Consider the following 16,220-nt stretch of genomic DNA (forward strand, 5'->3'; position numbering starts at 1 on the left):
GCCAGCAGTGAAATAAACTGACTGGCGAACAGTTGAGGGGTTGCAGTTTCTTTCCCACAGTTTATCCAAAACATTAGGCCAACTTTTTCAAAATGGGTCACTGATTTTGTGTACCCAACTTGAGAAACCTTCAACCCAAGTTTCTACTCTTCATTATGCCCACTGCCAGCAGTGTGATTGTACAGGTATGGGTAAGGGCAGAATTAGGTCTGCACAACTTTTCTTAGCGGTTCTAATGCATAAGATAAGAAGAGCCCAGCTTGAAGTTAGAGGGCTGAGAATTAGGAAAAAAAAAAAACAAACCTCATTTATTTGTAATCTTAACAAATTTCAACCAATTAATATGACATCTTCCAGGAGCGAGATACTTTTCAGAGGACAGCTTCACCGTAAACTTTTTCCCCCAAAGTAAATGCTAGCAGCCCAGGGCCTCTGTGCAATAGTTACCATAGAATTAAACACCCCAATCCCACACACACGCTTCTTTTTGACAATTCAACAATACCCCAATAGCAACTTTTTTAAAAAAATTGCAGGAGGCCTCAGTAATTGATACTATTTTTAAATTCAAAATTAGCAACACGAGTCACCTTTCGGCCACACTACCTGCAACATTTCACACCTTGTTCTTGTTTTTAAATGATGTGGCAATTCTGGCAACAGTAAAAATGCGAAGCCATTAACAAAAATCCAAAATCTAGTTTGTGGCTGCAGCAGGGCTGATGGGTAACAGCGTTTGGTTCAGAATTTTATTAAACTGACATTTCTCGCCTGTGGTGGGAGCCTTCGTTGCTAGCTTTCAGTCCAGAGCAAATGATTGGTTGTAAATTCAGAAGCCCTGGAAGACTGAGCTTCATAAGTAGCTTCTTCACTATGGGCCTGACCCTGTTCTCACTGAAGTCAATAGCAAAAGTGCCACCAGTACGAACAGGACAAGGCCCTGATGCATGACTGCACTAGGCTGTAATTCCACAGCTCCCTTTTCTAAACACCCACATAGGGAGTGGCCAGCAAAGGGAGAGCTCTAATGCAGAGTAGCTGTGTTAGGGTCACAGGATGTCATTTCAGATGCAAGACGGGAGCTACCAGGGAACTGGTCTCCAGGCAAGAGCCAACCATGAACTCTTCCTCCACCGAAAAGCACAGGGAGGGAGGCCAAGGACGAGCAAACGCATCAGCATCTGGGGCTGCCAGAACGTGGGTACTATGAGCCCGCCGCAGTGGAGCACCATCTCCCAGGGCTGTTGCTTTTTCAGGTGGAACAGCTCATTCGGCCCATTGCTCTTCCCCAGCCTGAGGTTCTTCCAGTTGCAAGATGAAGTAGCTCAAGCTTAAGGCTGGGGCTAGAGATTTGAGCCTGGCCTCTGTTTGCTACCTTTAGCCCCAGCAGGCGCTCCTCAGGCTGGCACAGAGTGAGAGCTAACACCTCCAGGCTGCAGGGGCCCGTGGACGTGGTCAGATGCAGAGAGTAGCAGCGATGACGGTAGTGGCCTGTGGAGTGCAGGGAACAGCTACAAACGTGATGGGGACCTGCATTGGCCCAGACAACCATGCTCATGGAAGAGAACGTGCAACACAACACAAAGGCAGATAAAAGAGTCAAGAGCTAGTCTCAGCTGTTCTTCCCCATCTGAGGGGCTTGCTGTGTCTCATGTCCCATTGCACTGCTGGGGTTGGTGCGAGGCAGTGAGTGAGAGAAAGCGACTGCTCCCTGGGGCAGCTCAGGACTGCTGGGTGGCTTTTCTCAGGGCAGCGGAGGTTGCAGGAGAAGGTGAACAAAGTTTAAGTCACCCCTGGAGGCACACACTACCCTTTATGAACATGGCCACAGCTCCCTCACTCCTGCGTGACTTCCAGCCAAAGCACTGCTCATCTGCCTTGCACTGGACTCCATGATGCTGGATGGCCACATCTGATCCAATGAGTGGCAGGGAGGGGAACAGGCAGGGGTCTGTCTGCCTTTCAGGTCTTGCCTCATTTATTACAGAAGCCTCCTATTTGCTGGTGTGGGATCTATCTGCTCCTCCTCCTCCGCCTGGCTGGGGTGTCAGTGCTGTTTGTACAACAGGAGGTTCATTCTCCCCAGACAATGCTGGCTGCTGGCTCTGCTCCTTCCACCGAGCAGAATGAAGAGCACCATCCCCACCCCGGCTCCCGTCGCTCAGAATACAGGGATCTTGTCTCTGCGCACGGCATCCAGGTCATCATCCAGCGTTAACAGAACCTAAAACAAGAGGGAGAGATCATCACACAGCTCCTGCGTGCGCCACAGCTTTAACTGCCAGCTGCTTGGCATGAAATGGGGGAGCTCAGGCCACTTCCCAGCAGCAACACAGGTGCCCCCCCTCACAAAAAAACCATCTGAATGGGCACTGGCTGGCCCCTCGTCAGTTGCCTCAGCAGAGAGGCTGGGGCCAAAATGGGCTGTGGAGACTGAACTCTGCCCTTCCCTTGACAGAGATGATCCTCAGAGCGAGGCGGTGTGGTGGGAGCTTTTGTGCTTCTGCCCAGCCTGCACTTGCTCTGCGGCTGCTGATTAGAGGGCTTCTCTGTCCAGGACAGAGCCCAGCACCCTTCACCAGCACTAAAATCATAGGAAAAGCCAACACACCAGGAAATCAAACGCCACCAGGGCAGCACTAGGCACCGCACAGCTGGGTAGGAAACAAAACTGGCTGCTCCCCCTGACTGCGAGGCACTTCAGGAGGGGCAAGGGAGAGGCAGCAGGGGGACAAGGGCTCAACCTCTCTCCCTTCCCCAGCCCAAGGACAGTTTGTTCTCCCACCCCCAGGAGCAGCACCACCCTTGGCATTGCACAGCAAGGTCAGGAAGGGCAGCACGTTTAGTCCAGTTGGCAAATACAACTTACCTGCCGCTTTGCGTTAGGGAAGCCCAGGAGTGACTAAAGCTCCATACTAGGGGCTTCACTGGGTTCCCTCCTGGATGCCAGTGTAACAGCTGACAAAGAAGAAGTCTCAGATGGAGGGAGAACAAGGGCAATGTCCCCCCGCCCCATTATGGCTGCATCAGCCACAATCCTCCAGGGGACTCCAGGCCGGGAAGTCATGAAAAGAATGGATTTGGGTCAGGGTGGAAAACGAGCCAACCCAGTCAGAGCAGGAGACAGGGCTGTTGAACTCGGCGTTGGAGCATCCCCTTGCAGGGGCAGTCTCAGGAGCAGTGCAGGTGGAAAGACAAGTCGAGGATGGGGTTGATGCTCCCCAGAAGCAGGCTGTGTGCCCAGGGGTCAGGAAGTAGCACAACACCACTAGGAAGTAGCACAACACCACTAGGTGCCAGCATGGCCAAGGCTACATATGTGCCCCAGCTAGACTGAAACAGAAGAAAGATGGGGATGGGGAGCAGTGGGGGAATAGACTGAGGGATGAAGAACATGAGCAGGAGAGAGAAGTGGAAGGGGAATGGGCAAGAGATGGAGTGAGAGAGAAGCTCACCAAGAAGGAGAAGAACAAGGCGGCTGCTGAGAGGAAGTGCCAGACGTCATGGTCATCAAAGAAGCCCAGCAGGATGCACGGGCGATTCTTCTCTCGGGATTCCGCCGGGGTCTCCTAGGGAGAGAGGCCAGAGGGCTGAGGAGGAGAAGGCTCCCGTATCCTCTCTCTCACACAGAGACAGGACAGACACTTGGATGGCATGTTGCTGGCATCACCCATCCGAACACTTCACAAAACTCCCCCGGCCTAACCCTTTGGCACCATGTGGGATGTCAGACCAAAGAGCTCCACCGGGGAGAGGCGTCTGTTTAGTAAGAGTAAGTGGGCAGAGAACGTGAAGGAGAGAGAGTGTGGAGGTAGCATGAGGAGACAGAGAGGGGTAGAACACTGGACTTGGAGTCTGCAGAAATGCATTCTACTCCCAGATTCATAGCTTCCAAGGGCAGAAAGCACTGTGGTGACCATCTAGTCTGACACCTGGTATAAAACAGGCCATAGAATTTCCCCAGTAATTCTGGTCAAGTTACAACTCATCTTCCAGAGATGGAGAATCCACCAAAACCCTGGGTAACTTGTTCCAATGGTAGTGACGCTTACTGTTAAAAATGTGCACCTGAGATCTACTCTCAAGCTTGTTCACTTTCAGCTTTCAGATACCCAGCTGTGTCACTGATCTGCCCAGTGATGTTGGTCCTCTGTTTCCCTTCCCACTCAGTCTCTCCATACATAAACACTGTTTTATCCGGCACTTCACCAACCAGAAAGCTCTGTAAACCAGCATTTATGATTTTTACTGAAAGTCTGGTTTATAGTCTGATTGGCATGGGGCTGGCAGGGACTTGGGACACAGGCCAGGGTGCGGGGTGCCAGATCCAGGGGCCACTCACCTCGGGCAGCTCCCCACAAGTGGCAACCTGTCCTGGCTGCTCCTAGGCAGAGGTCTGGCAGGCAGCTCTGCTTGCTGTGTCCACGCACAGGCGCTGTCCCGGCTGCAGACCTCAACTTCTGGACTACAGACACCTTTAGCTTATGGGTCGCACAGAAAGTCTAACAGTGACTATGATTTCCCACCTATCAATCCTTATCCCTTGACCCCGACACCACTGAAAACAGCCGTTCAAACTTTCCACTTCAACGAGATCTTCCATGTGCAGGCAACACCATCACGGTCTCAATACTGAGAGCACTACAGCTGCGCAGGGATCTGGATCTATGAAATTTTTAACGTTATGCAGGTAAGAGATGTGCACAATGACTTAGAAGCATTCAGAGAAATTTCTGCCCTCTGTGGTTACCAACCAGAAAAGATCTCACTGCTCCATAGTGCAGCCTCTCTAATTTTTTGCCCCCCTACTGTTACTCACACCTTCTTGTCAATTGTTGGAAATGGGCCATCCTGATTATCACTACAAACGTTTTTTTCTCCTGCTGCTAATAGTCCACCTTAATTAATTACCCTTGTTACAGTTGGTGTGGCAACACCCATTTTTTCCATGTTCTCTGTGTATATATATCTTCTTACTGTATTTTCCACCGCATGCATCTGATGAAGTGGGTTTTAGCCCATGAAAGCTTATGCTCAAATAAATTTGTTAGTCTCTAAGGTGCTACAAGTACTCCTGTTCTTTTTGACCTACTAAAGAAAGTCTCCATCTCTAGCTCCTTGTGGCAAACTGAACCTAACAAACTTTGGAGAAACAAGCTGGGTAAAATAATATCTTACTGGACCAACTTCTGTTGGAAGCTTTTGAGTCACACAGAGCTCTTCTTCAGGTCTGGGAATAGGGTTGCCAATTTTGGTTGGACATATTTCTGGAGGTTTCATCACTTGACATAATCTTTAACTAAACTTTAATCTTTAATTCCTGGAGACTCCCAGGCAATCCTAGAGGGTTGACAACTCTATAACGGGGGAAGGAACTCTCAGAGTCACAGCTAAATGCAGGCTGGAACAGATTGTTTAGCAATAGTAGTTAGCACATATTGTAAGGGACTATTCAAGATAACCTGGCCTGCTAGCACCTCTGCAGTCAGAGGACAAAAAGAGGGGGTTAGTGGAGTACAGATAGTTGTAATATGCCATAAATCAAGAGTCTCTGTTCAGCCCCTGATTTTTGGTGTCTAGCAGAGGAATGAATTTAAGCTCCCAGGCTCGTCTTTTGAAAAAGTTTTGGTAAAAGACAAAAACACCCTGTCAACTGCGGTTGAACACTTTTCACAGACCGATCACTCTGTGTCTGACCTCTTAGTCCTCATCTGCAAAGGAAGCCTGCACAACACTTTCAAAAGATGAGCCTGGGAGCTGAAATTCATAACTCTGTTAGACACTAAAAATCATAGGCTTTGTCTCCACTAGCACTTTTGTCAGCAAAACTTCGGTCAGCCAGGTGCGAAAAAAACACTCCCCTGACGGACATAAGTTACACCGACAAAAGCACCAGAGCAGACAGTGCTATGTCTATGGGAAACATTCACCCACCAACACAGCTACTGCCACTCATTGGGGGTGGTTTAGTTATGCTGGCAGGAGAGCTCTCCCGTCGGCACAGAGCAGCTACCCAGGAGACCTTACAGTGGTACAGCTGTGCTGCTGCAAGGTCCATAGTGTAGACACAGCCATAGTCTTAATACAGATACTCGATTGATGGGTCATTGCAACAACCAGTAACCCACTAATCCACCCTTTTGTCCTATAGCTACAGGGTTGTTAATGGGCCACTTCATGTTGAATGGTCCCATAGTTTGGCAGAAGTTGTTTGTGCACATTCTATCTGCTCAATCTTGCATTTAGCTGGGATGCTCTGAGTACCTTTCCCAGACCTCAGGAAAAGCTCCGTGTAAGCTGGAAAGCTCGTCTCTCTCACCAATGGAAGTTGGTCCAATACAAGATGTTATCTCGCCCATCTTGTCTCTCTAATATCCTGGGACTGACACAGCTACACCACCACTGCATACAAGCTAACTTCTTTATCAGCTGCTCTGTGCTTCCTTCAGACCAAAATCTTAAATCAATATTCTGTATGAACACTGTGTTCAGGGGCCATGAATGCTGTATGGTGAGCATTCAGAGCACAGGAGAATCTAGAAAGAAAGACAAAACCCTTCCCCTCTATACAAACAGAAGCAGGAGAAAAGACATCACCCTCCAAAGAAATAGCCACCTGGAGTAGTTCTAGATCTGTCAGCTTCTACAAGATCTCAGGTTACAGACCTACCAAGGCACAGCTATATTTTCTCTCTCCACCAACAGCCAGTGCCCTTTCTGGATCACTTTCACACCACCCTCTCAATTCATGGGAGCCTAAGAAGGAACACACAGGCTCAACGGTGCGGTACATGATGGGCTTGGCTATTCCTGTGCAAGTGTCAGTTATTTTTGGCTCACGTCTGTAATAGTCCCCACCCTTCCAATACACTGAAGGAGTTTGCCCTTTACTGCTATTAATGATCCAGACGCCTTTTCCTAGAGCATTTTTTTTTTGCAGGGTTAGAAGGGATATTCAGAAGTATGGATGGGGGAAGGCAAAGGGAGCAGAAGTGATGGAGGAAGAAAGGAGACAGAGAGATGGGGCTCCAGACAGATAAATGTGTGACCTTTACCTCCCAGCTGCTGAGGTTCTGGAAGAAAAAGTAAAGGGCTGCAGCCCAAACCACGGCTGTGGCCACGATGCAGAACAGTGGAATGGGCAGGAGCTTCTCAGAGCTGCGGAGCTGCAACAATCAAAAGGAACAAGGCCTGAAAAATCAGCCCAGGGAGGCAACATATATTGTCCTTTCCAGGAACCATCCCGCTGTGCACACACAATCACAGCAAAGGGCACAGTGCTGGGTCTAGCCCAGCACACCCCTGAAAACAGGAGGATGTGGTCAGTAGCACAGGGCATCTGTTATTCTCAATTTTGGATCAGAAAATCATCTGCCTCATCACATTTCTGAAAGCTCTGGCTTCATTTGTTGCCCTTTTGGGAGACTGTAAGGCCCAGTCTGCACTCTGCAAAGAGACATAACAAGCAGCGTCTGGCGGGCTTGCAATGCTATACAATGCCCTGCCTCCTCTTGCTGATGCCAGCCCAGGAGTTTTATAAGCTCGGTTTGAGACACCCAGGATGGGCTGCCTGCAATGGCTCCTTGGCAGGGCAATCACAAGTGTTGCAGCTATAACAGTTCAACCTATCCTCCTAATGCATCCCTCAATGCAGGACATCCTATGTGGAAATTACCCAGAACCCCCTGCTCCCAGCAACAGTGCGACCTAGGGGTTAGGTGCTCTGGAATCCCCATAGTGTAAAGTGGACTGATGTGTGGCTGCCCCACGTTTCTGTAAAAAAAACTTGATCATGTGTCACCAGTGGACTCCCCCCTCAGCCCCAACACCAAGGCCTCCCCGCGCTGCAGAATCAGCAAGTCCCCAGAGGGAGTTGAGACTTCAATCAGAGGGGCAGCAAGGGGAGCAGACACTGGGCAGCCAGCCCCACTTCACACTGCACTGCAGGCATTGAAACTGCTGCACAAAAGGTCTTTGCTCCCCCATCGGGAAGGCATAGGAAATAAGGACAGACCCCCAAGAGCACAACAGGCAGCAGGAGCTGCCTCCTTTACCTTCATGATGATGTAAAAGGCCAGATACAGCAGTAGATTACAGATAAAGATCCCCAGCATGTAGGAGGCAAAGTCCCTTGGCCGATACACCAGTCCAAAGACAGCACTGAGAGAAGGGAGGGACAGAGACAGACACATTAACCAACTCCCTCACCCATGCTGGGGAGGGAGACTCCAGAACGCATCAGTCACACACTGCTCCTCCTATCACAGGACACTTGACAGACACAGGTTTGGCCTCACAGTCCTCTGTGGTGGAAGGTAAATACTCTAGGTCCTATATTACAAATGAGAAACTAAGGCAGGGCCGGGGGGGAAGTGATTTGCCACAGGGAGTTGGTGGAAGAGCTAAGAACAGAACCCAGGTGTCCCAGCCCACCCTCCCGCCACCTCCATGCAGCCAACCCATATATCACGCTCCTGCCCTCACTTCTGTGGTTTCCCATCTTGTTTGCCAGTATTTTGCCTGTCCTGCTCCGTAGTCAGAAGTTGTGAGTGGGCGGGTGAGAGTCTGAGAGGAAATGACTAGAGCACCCCCTGCTGCCCCTCTTACTGGCTTGCAGGCCCCCCTTCCTCCCTGGCCCTACTGGGCAGCAGGGGATATCTGCCACTTGGATCCACTTCCCAGTCAGCTTGAAATCTCTAGTCAGTTTTAAATGAAGGCGTTCAAGTAGTTTCAGGGCCTTCACCTGCCCCACAGCCCCTGCCAACTTCTTGTCGTTTGCAGTCACATCTTCCTGTGGCATGCTGCCATTTGGAAGATCCAATCCACACAAACGATCGGGCACACAGACTGTCTGTTAAAATTACACTGGACATTGGCTAGGAGCATAAGCTAGGAGCTATATTACAGCTGAAAAGTTACATTCTGACACCCTAAATTCCTCCCTTGTTTTTCAGTTGAATTTGAATTCTTCTTCGCTCCCTTTCCTGGGTGGCTGTGCCATGGATGTGGACTATTAAGCAGCCAGAGGTGGCTTCATTTCAGTGATGACAGGGCCAGATCTTCAGCCATGCGTATGTCTCTTCTGAACCACTTGAGGGGCACAACGTTCATGGAAAGCTGCCTCACAGTGCAGCACCCTCCACGTAGGAAACTCTGCAGTTATGCCAAAGCTACACCAGCTGTTCCTTCCCTAGCTCTGGTGCAGGGGGAGTGGCAGGGGTGAAAGGGAGCTGTACCAGTAAGAACCCGCACCGGCCCATACCCAGCCCACATTAAAGCGCTGCTGCAGCAGCGCTTTAATGTCCCTGCCCCTTTTGCCTCCCCTGTCGGCAGCCCAGCAGCGGTGTCCGGAGCCCCGCGCCCTTTAAATCAGCACGGGAGCCCTGGGTGGCAAGAGCCAGGCAACTTGAAAGGGCTGGTTGGGGGATGCTGACCCCCAGCCCCACCCCTTCCGCATAAGGGACCCCCCACTCGTACCAGTAAGTGTCCTAACTTACTTTCACCCCTGGGGAGTGGCCAGTGCACAATGCGTTTTGGTGATCCTGGCTGTTGGAGGAAATTAAGTCAGGACAGAAAATGAAGAATTCTGCAGGGTGGATTTAAGGAGGCACAATGAAATCACCCAAACTAGGTTTTAACAAGGAATTTGATTGAGAAAAGTCATCAAGGGAACTTTAACAAGAGGCCAGGATTTGATTTTACATCTCATCCAAAAACTGGCCCCTCTAGCAACATGGTCTAACAGCAGGGCCAGCTCTAGCCATTTCGCCGCCCTAAGCACGGCAGCACGCCGCGGGGGGCGCTCTGCCGCTCGCTGGTCCCGTGGCTCCGGTGGACCTCCTGCAGGCGTGCCTGCGGATGCTCCACCGGAGCCATGGGACCAGCAGACCCTCCGCAGGCACGCCTGCGGGAGGTCCAGCGGAGCCGCCTGCCACCCTCCAGGCAACCGGCAGAGCGCCCCCTGCGGCGTGCCGCCCCAAGCACGCGCTTGGCGCGCTGGGGCCTGGAGCTGGCCCTGTCTAACAGCATGTCAGGACACTGGACGAGTCCTGACTCAGGGTGCGTCTACACAGCACAAGCAGTTCAGGGGCTAGCAAGCTTGAATACAGTTAGCATGGTGACAACAGCAGGGACGACTGCACAGTAAAGTCTAGCGAGCCGAGTATGTACCTGGGCCTTGTGTTACCTACACTGAAACCTGCGCTGCACCATCTCCACTGCTGTTCTTAGCCATAGTCGCTGGATTCAGGCTAGCTTGGGTAGGCTACCCCATGCACAGCGTGCCATACCCAGAGGGGATGGATAAGTGCCACCTACAAAACCACCAACACTGCAGCCTGCAACACCTCCGTTTTGCTGGAGGTCTCCCAAGCGCATATTGAGCAGGCCCGACCCATTTTAGCTTCTCAGCTCTAACAGGGTCATGCCCCTGGTTTCAGCTCCATAAAGCCTGAAACTCATCTTCACTTTAGGGTTGCTGAACTCCAACAGAAGAATCCGAAAGTCCCACACGGTGACCACTACATTTCTACCCCCAGTCCAGTCACCTAAAAAAATCAATGCTGAAACACGCGCACACCCCACTACTACTTACAAGGACCAGTTGACCAGGTTTCCAACAATGAGCAGCACCATCCTGTCCTGGGGAGAAGGCACAATAATTACTGATGGTGAACATTCAGTCTTCATCAATACTATACAAAACATGGCGAAGAGTGCAGGCAGAGAAGTTTGTCACAGCAGTTCAAGACACTCACTCTCATGGATTTAAAATTTGTCTCTCACAAATACATGAATGCATGACTGTCAAATCCTTTTTTTGGTGAACATTTGTGCTAGGAAAACAAATTGCTCCAATGTTTATGGATTTTAAGTGGAAATCTAAAAAGGAATTCCAAGATGTTTCTGGTAATGCACCAGCCCCTGAACCTCCTGGTCAGTTTTTGTGGTTTTACAAATAGTATTTTTCCTAATTCTTAAAAAAAAAGAACTAAATAATTCTCTCACACAAAGAAAGGAACTGAGTACATAAGGGAACCAGGGAAAACGATTAAGCACAAAGTGCTGTCAAACACATAAGAGAACTCTTTCCCCCCCCCCCCCCGACATTTTCAGTTACAAGTGAGCTTGGGAAGTTCTTGTAACCACCTATAGCAACTATAACAGGTGAAAAACTTTGCAGACTTTTCACGTGGAAGATGTCCCTTTGAGCCTAGACTTGCTTTCATCACATTCAATGTTTTGGTGTTGTAAGTCTGAATTTCTATTCCTAATTAACAGTGTTTTCTTAAGATACACGTGGTCATAGACTGCTTGGGAAATTCATAGTCTGTTGTGTCCCTGGAGAAGCAAAAGAAGCACCTTTTAAACAAGTAACAGATGGGCTGCGTGGAGCCTAACTGCTCAAAAATTCAGTCACCTCGGACAGAGAGCAATGACTCGGCCCATAAGGTACACGAAGCGCCAGGCTGTAGTCAGTGCTGAATAGCCTCTGACAAGAGGTAAGTTTAAGGGACTTAGGTAACAACCACATCTTGTTTTCATCTGCAAAACGCCATCTGCCCCAGGGTGAGGCAGGAATAACAGCAGCTGCAGCTCTACAGCCAGCGGCAGCTCCAGGCACCAGCACTCCAAGCACATGCCTGGGGCAGCAAGCCGCAGGGGGCGCCCTGCTGGTCCCTGTGAGGGTGGCAGTCAGGCTGCCTTCGGCGGCTTGCCTGCGGGAGGTCTGCCGGTCCTGCGGATTAGGCGGCAATTCGGCGGTGGGTACGCCGAAGGCAGCCTGCCTGCCGTGCTTGGGGGGGCAAAAAAGCTAGAGCCACCCATTTACAGTTAAAAAAACAACAGGCTTTCCCAGGGTAGGGCTGTAGGACAGCGACTGTTCGGAATGCAGTGCTGACCTCCCTATGCTAACATCTTCGGAATGATAGATTTAAAAAAAATCCACCAAGAAAAATATCTCCCTTCCTTGACCAATTCACCTCAAACTCCCTGCAAAAGCCTCCTCTGGCCCAGGACAAAGTGTGTGGAATTCCAGACCAAGGACAGAAGTTTTTTTTGTTGGAGAGGATTTTTAAAAAAAAATGTCTTTGTCCACTCATTTGAAGAGCCACATGTGCTGCCTGCACACGGTCTGCACAGCTTTAACCTCTCCCTAGCCGGCAACTGAGTAACTGCCAAGGATGGGCTGGGGCCTGGGAAATCACCTACCATGTACATTGGCCGGCTGCACTGCTGGAAACAATCCGTGTACAGCACCATCACCACTCGGCGGAAAATCCCAAAGTCTGCCAGAGATAAGAGGACAGGAAAGCCAATGTATCCAGCCAAGTAGCCCTGACAGGGGCAGTGAGATGGTATAGCTACCCAGGGAACAGGGTGACACTAACTGCGGAGGGCATGCAAATAGGAAGCCCACACCCACCAAGCCGGATTGCTTTGCCCTCCCTTTGGGAAGCAAATCATTGGTGCAGCAGCTCACAATGATTCACAGTGCAGGGGGCATCAGTGCCACAAGGGGACATTGGAATACAGACAGCTGTTAGCTGAATGGCCTTTGGCCATGCAGAGTTTCAACACCCACCTATCACCCCTTGGCATTGTCCAAGAGTCCCCCCGGCATGTACCTGGCATACTCTGTGGCTGATCCTCAGAGGGAGGCAGGAGTATGTGCTGAAGCATAGAGAAAGGCCAAGCACTCTCCACACTTCCCTTCCCTAAGGAATTTGCACCTAGGGAAAGATTCATCCTGTCCCACCCAGAGAAAAAATGGCTGCGGGGTCTTGAAAGTCCTGGAATCCTCCCATCAGGCTCCTCCTCCATCCCCTGAAACTACTGCACTGCCCTGACTGGAGGGTTTGTGGCAGACAGTTCCACATTCTCACGGGCCCATCCCCTTCAGAGGCATGTGTAGATCTGGCCCAGAGTCCAAAGCGCCTGCTCCAACCGCAGACCCTTTCTGCAGTGGAACGGAAACAGTTCTGCTGCCGTGTGCACTTCCTGTGGCCCTAGGGTGACCAGATGTCCCAATTTTATAGGGACAGTCCCTATTTTTGGGTATTTTTCTTATATAGGCTCCTATTGCCTCCCATCCCTTGTCCTGATTTTTCACACTTGCTGTCTGGTCACCCTCTGTGGCCCACACTTTGCCACTCATTTCACTCCTGAAGAACCCACACAGCAGGCTCAAGGAACACACATTCCCCATCCATTTGCTCCATTGCTGCTCACTCAATCCAAACAGGGAAGAAAGGGATCTGCTGGTTACCTGTGTCAGAGACATCTGAGGCCAAGGGCAGCACAAGAGAAAAGAGAAAGAGGTTCATGAATGGAGAACAACAGCTGTGTGGGGCCTCCACGTCTAGGTAGGAGAGCAGACGCCTCCCAACTGCCTCTCTGAGCGCTGTGTGGTTGAACAGCTCCAGGAATACTGGAGTGCTCCCAGGTACACCACTACCTCTGGGCGCCACATGACAGAGAGAAACACTCTGGGCAGAGAGTCCCTGTGACAGCATCCTTGGAAGCCCTGTAGCTGGAGTGCGACAAAGTGGGTCATTGTGCTGGACTCTCCCAGCGCCAGGCAGCAGAGGTGTCAGAACAGGAAGACAATGTTAGGAGAGTGGCATTTCCCTGGGCTTGGAGCACAGGCACTGGCAGCCAGACTGACTTTGCAGAAGTGGCATAGGCTGCCGTGGTTACTAAGTCTCGTTTCCCAATTCAGGGTGGGGAGCGAGAGGAATGTAATCACCTGGGGCAAAAAGCCCATTTCTCTCAAGCCACTGGGCTTACCTATTTTGAAGCGGCCCATGTAGTAGATCTGGGTGCTGAGAGCCAGCGAGGCCACGATGTGGATGACTGAGAAGATGACCCAAAACCACACATTATTCTTTCCAAACACCTGGGAGCAAAAATAGGAAAAACGGTGGGTTCTCAAGCACCGCCACCTGTGGTTCAGCCCCCAAACTCCTCCCCAACTTTAAGAAATGCTTGCCAAATACAGAACCTGCAAAAGGATAGGGCCAAAACGTTCAACCTAAAGTTAGATTCCTAAATCCATATCTAAGTACCTAAATAAATGTGAGCTGGTTCTCCAGGGGTGCTGAGCACCCACACGTCCAACCCGAATAAAGGGAGCTGCAGGTGCTCAACGCCTCTGAAAGCGGGCCACTCTTGAAGCATGCAGACTCAAAATAACCCCCCAGGTGTTTGACCCCGCAGATGCACAAAGGAGAGAACACAGGGAAGACTTCATGTCAGAGGAAGCCTGTTGATATACAGGCTGACCACTAGAAAGAGCACGAGTGACAGAGATAGGTGTGATCTTTCTGAGGACAGATTCTCAAAGCCCTTATTCCTGCCCAGCCATCTAGATAACATTTCTCTCAATACCAAAAGGACATAGCTACTCAGTGTCCAGCAGGCACTAACACACGTTCAGTTATGAGCTGGCAATGATGCACAAGATCTGTGTCACTGCAATATTAAACTTTAAGATATTAATTGTATATTAGGGAGTCAGGAAATATACATCCAGTATAAGATTCCCACAGTACAATGTCTGCTCCATGGGTGCATGCAGTACCGTGGGGTTTCTCTACATGATCTCACAACATATGCAGAGAAAACAGAGTGCTACCTGCTCTAGCCGTATATTGGGTCATGGGATCCTATGTATTATTTGTGTTTGCTTTGTATTATTTGCCAGACCATAGGTCCCATCGCCCAGCATTGTGTGTTCACCCGATGAAACCCTATTGTAGTGCATACATGTACAGAGGCAGCAGTAAAGTTATTGCAGGAAGCTTGAACTGGAATTTCCCAAGATCTGTGTGATTGAACTATCAGCCTCAATGTTGCAGCGCTGTAGCTTTCTGCACATATTCCATGTGGCTCCTTGCTCCTCTCTGAGGACTAGTGCAGAATGGATGAATGGTTCACATTAGAAAATCCAGGCAACCAGGGGTTACGAGTGTAACAGCCCCTCTGGGGAGTTAAACCAGGGCTCAAAGTTGATTTTGCTTTGTCAGTGTTGACTGAAATGTTACAGCATCCAGGAGGGGACTGAGAAAGCTCAGTGGGGAAACCAGTTACCCCAGTGAATGAATAACATGGCACTGAGGGGAGGCTTCCTCCCGACAGCTCCCAGCTAGGCCTCCATGCTGCTCTTGCTTGCTGCAGCTCCTGTCTCCAGGGATTTCAGTGGTTCACAGCATCTGTGAGCTAACGCCTCAGTAGCACTGACTGGCCAGGCGTGACGTGTGTGGCGTGAACCTCCTTATGGCCGTGGTTCCGAGTGCGGCCTGCACAGGGCCGTGAGATCGTGAACGCAAGGCAGTGGGCAGAGCCATGCATAGGCTGGGCACAAGCCTCTCTCCTGAATCCTGGTCCCCTCTGCCATTGCAGCCGTGGCCCCACTCCCCAGAGCAATCACTCGCTCTGTATTTCCAAGCCCTTACCTGGTACTTCCTGCCAGGTGACTTGTACCCAAGCAGGGAGCTGGTACAAAGCATTTGATCCAACCAAGTGTCTCTTTTCAAGCAATAATCAGTCAAAGGCTCAGATGCTGTGATAAAATATACAGCTCTGTGCTGGGATTCATACCAGTCGCGGCCCCCTGCTATCCCAGTCCTGGGCCCTCCCACGCTCTGCCAATGCACTGCGTTTCTGACTTGTAGCCTCATCCACCACTCCAGTCTGGCCTGAAGCCTCGCCTACCGCTTCACTCCTGGGTCTCCCCAGGTGCAGATGCACCTCACTCCTGCCCTGTAACTCCTCCCTCTCCCCCCATTATTCTAGCCCTGGGCCTCTCCTGAGAGAGCCTGCCAGCTGCAATAGCCTGTACCCTGCACTGCGGTGGCTTTTGTGGTGGAGCATGTGCACTAGTGATTAGACCATGACACTGCTATTACTCATTTTCCCTCCCTGTTTAACCTATGCCAGACCCCAGATCTCCAGGGAGGCAGGCTCATGAATTAACCCCTGTGGGAACCCATTATGTGTGTGTGTGTGGACCCTTGTGCATGTGAACCTTTTCATAAGCAGCTCTCCCTGAGGACCAGCCCCTGGGAGGAGGGAGCAGGCCTGCCAGAGGGGAGGCTGAGCCTGCAGGAGACTGATTCCCTTTCCCCCCATCTCTCTATGAGTCCCGGACAGGAGAAACCAAGAGCCCGGAAGAGTCAGAAGGGGCCATCACTGCTACTCCTCCAGTCACTCTGATGCTG

General features: G+C 50.7%; 1 protein-coding gene across 4 annotated transcripts in view; it reads right to left on the reverse strand.

Moving 5' to 3' along the window:
- Window positions 1-260: 260 nt before the first annotated feature.
- SIDT1 (SID1 transmembrane family member 1) overlaps window positions 261-16,220 on the reverse strand; it is a 96,681-nt gene continuing 80,721 nt past the window's right edge. For 2 of the 4 annotated variants that reach the window (XM_050932612.1, XM_050932594.1), the window contains 8 exons: window positions 13,789-13,897; window positions 13,268-13,282; window positions 12,211-12,287; window positions 10,595-10,641; window positions 8,055-8,160; window positions 7,056-7,166; window positions 3,456-3,569; window positions 261-2,224 (listed from right to left, as the gene is read on the reverse strand). In XM_050932612.1, coding sequence (XP_050788569.1) covers window positions 2,162-2,224; window positions 3,456-3,569; window positions 7,056-7,166; window positions 8,055-8,160; window positions 10,595-10,641; window positions 12,211-12,287; window positions 13,268-13,282; window positions 13,789-13,897 — 642 coding nt within the window. In that variant the 3' untranslated portion in view covers window positions 261-2,161. The remainder of the gene's footprint in view (window positions 2,225-3,455; window positions 3,570-7,055; window positions 7,167-8,054; window positions 8,161-10,594; window positions 10,642-12,210; window positions 12,288-13,267; window positions 13,283-13,788; window positions 13,898-16,220) is intronic. The other 2 variants (XM_050932622.1, XM_050932603.1) reach the window with 1 other exon arrangement.

This window comes from Gopherus flavomarginatus, chromosome 1 (assembly GCF_025201925.1).
Source record: "Gopherus flavomarginatus isolate rGopFla2 chromosome 1, rGopFla2.mat.asm, whole genome shotgun sequence".
Classification (NCBI taxonomy): domain Eukaryota; kingdom Metazoa; phylum Chordata; order Testudines; family Testudinidae; genus Gopherus; species Gopherus flavomarginatus.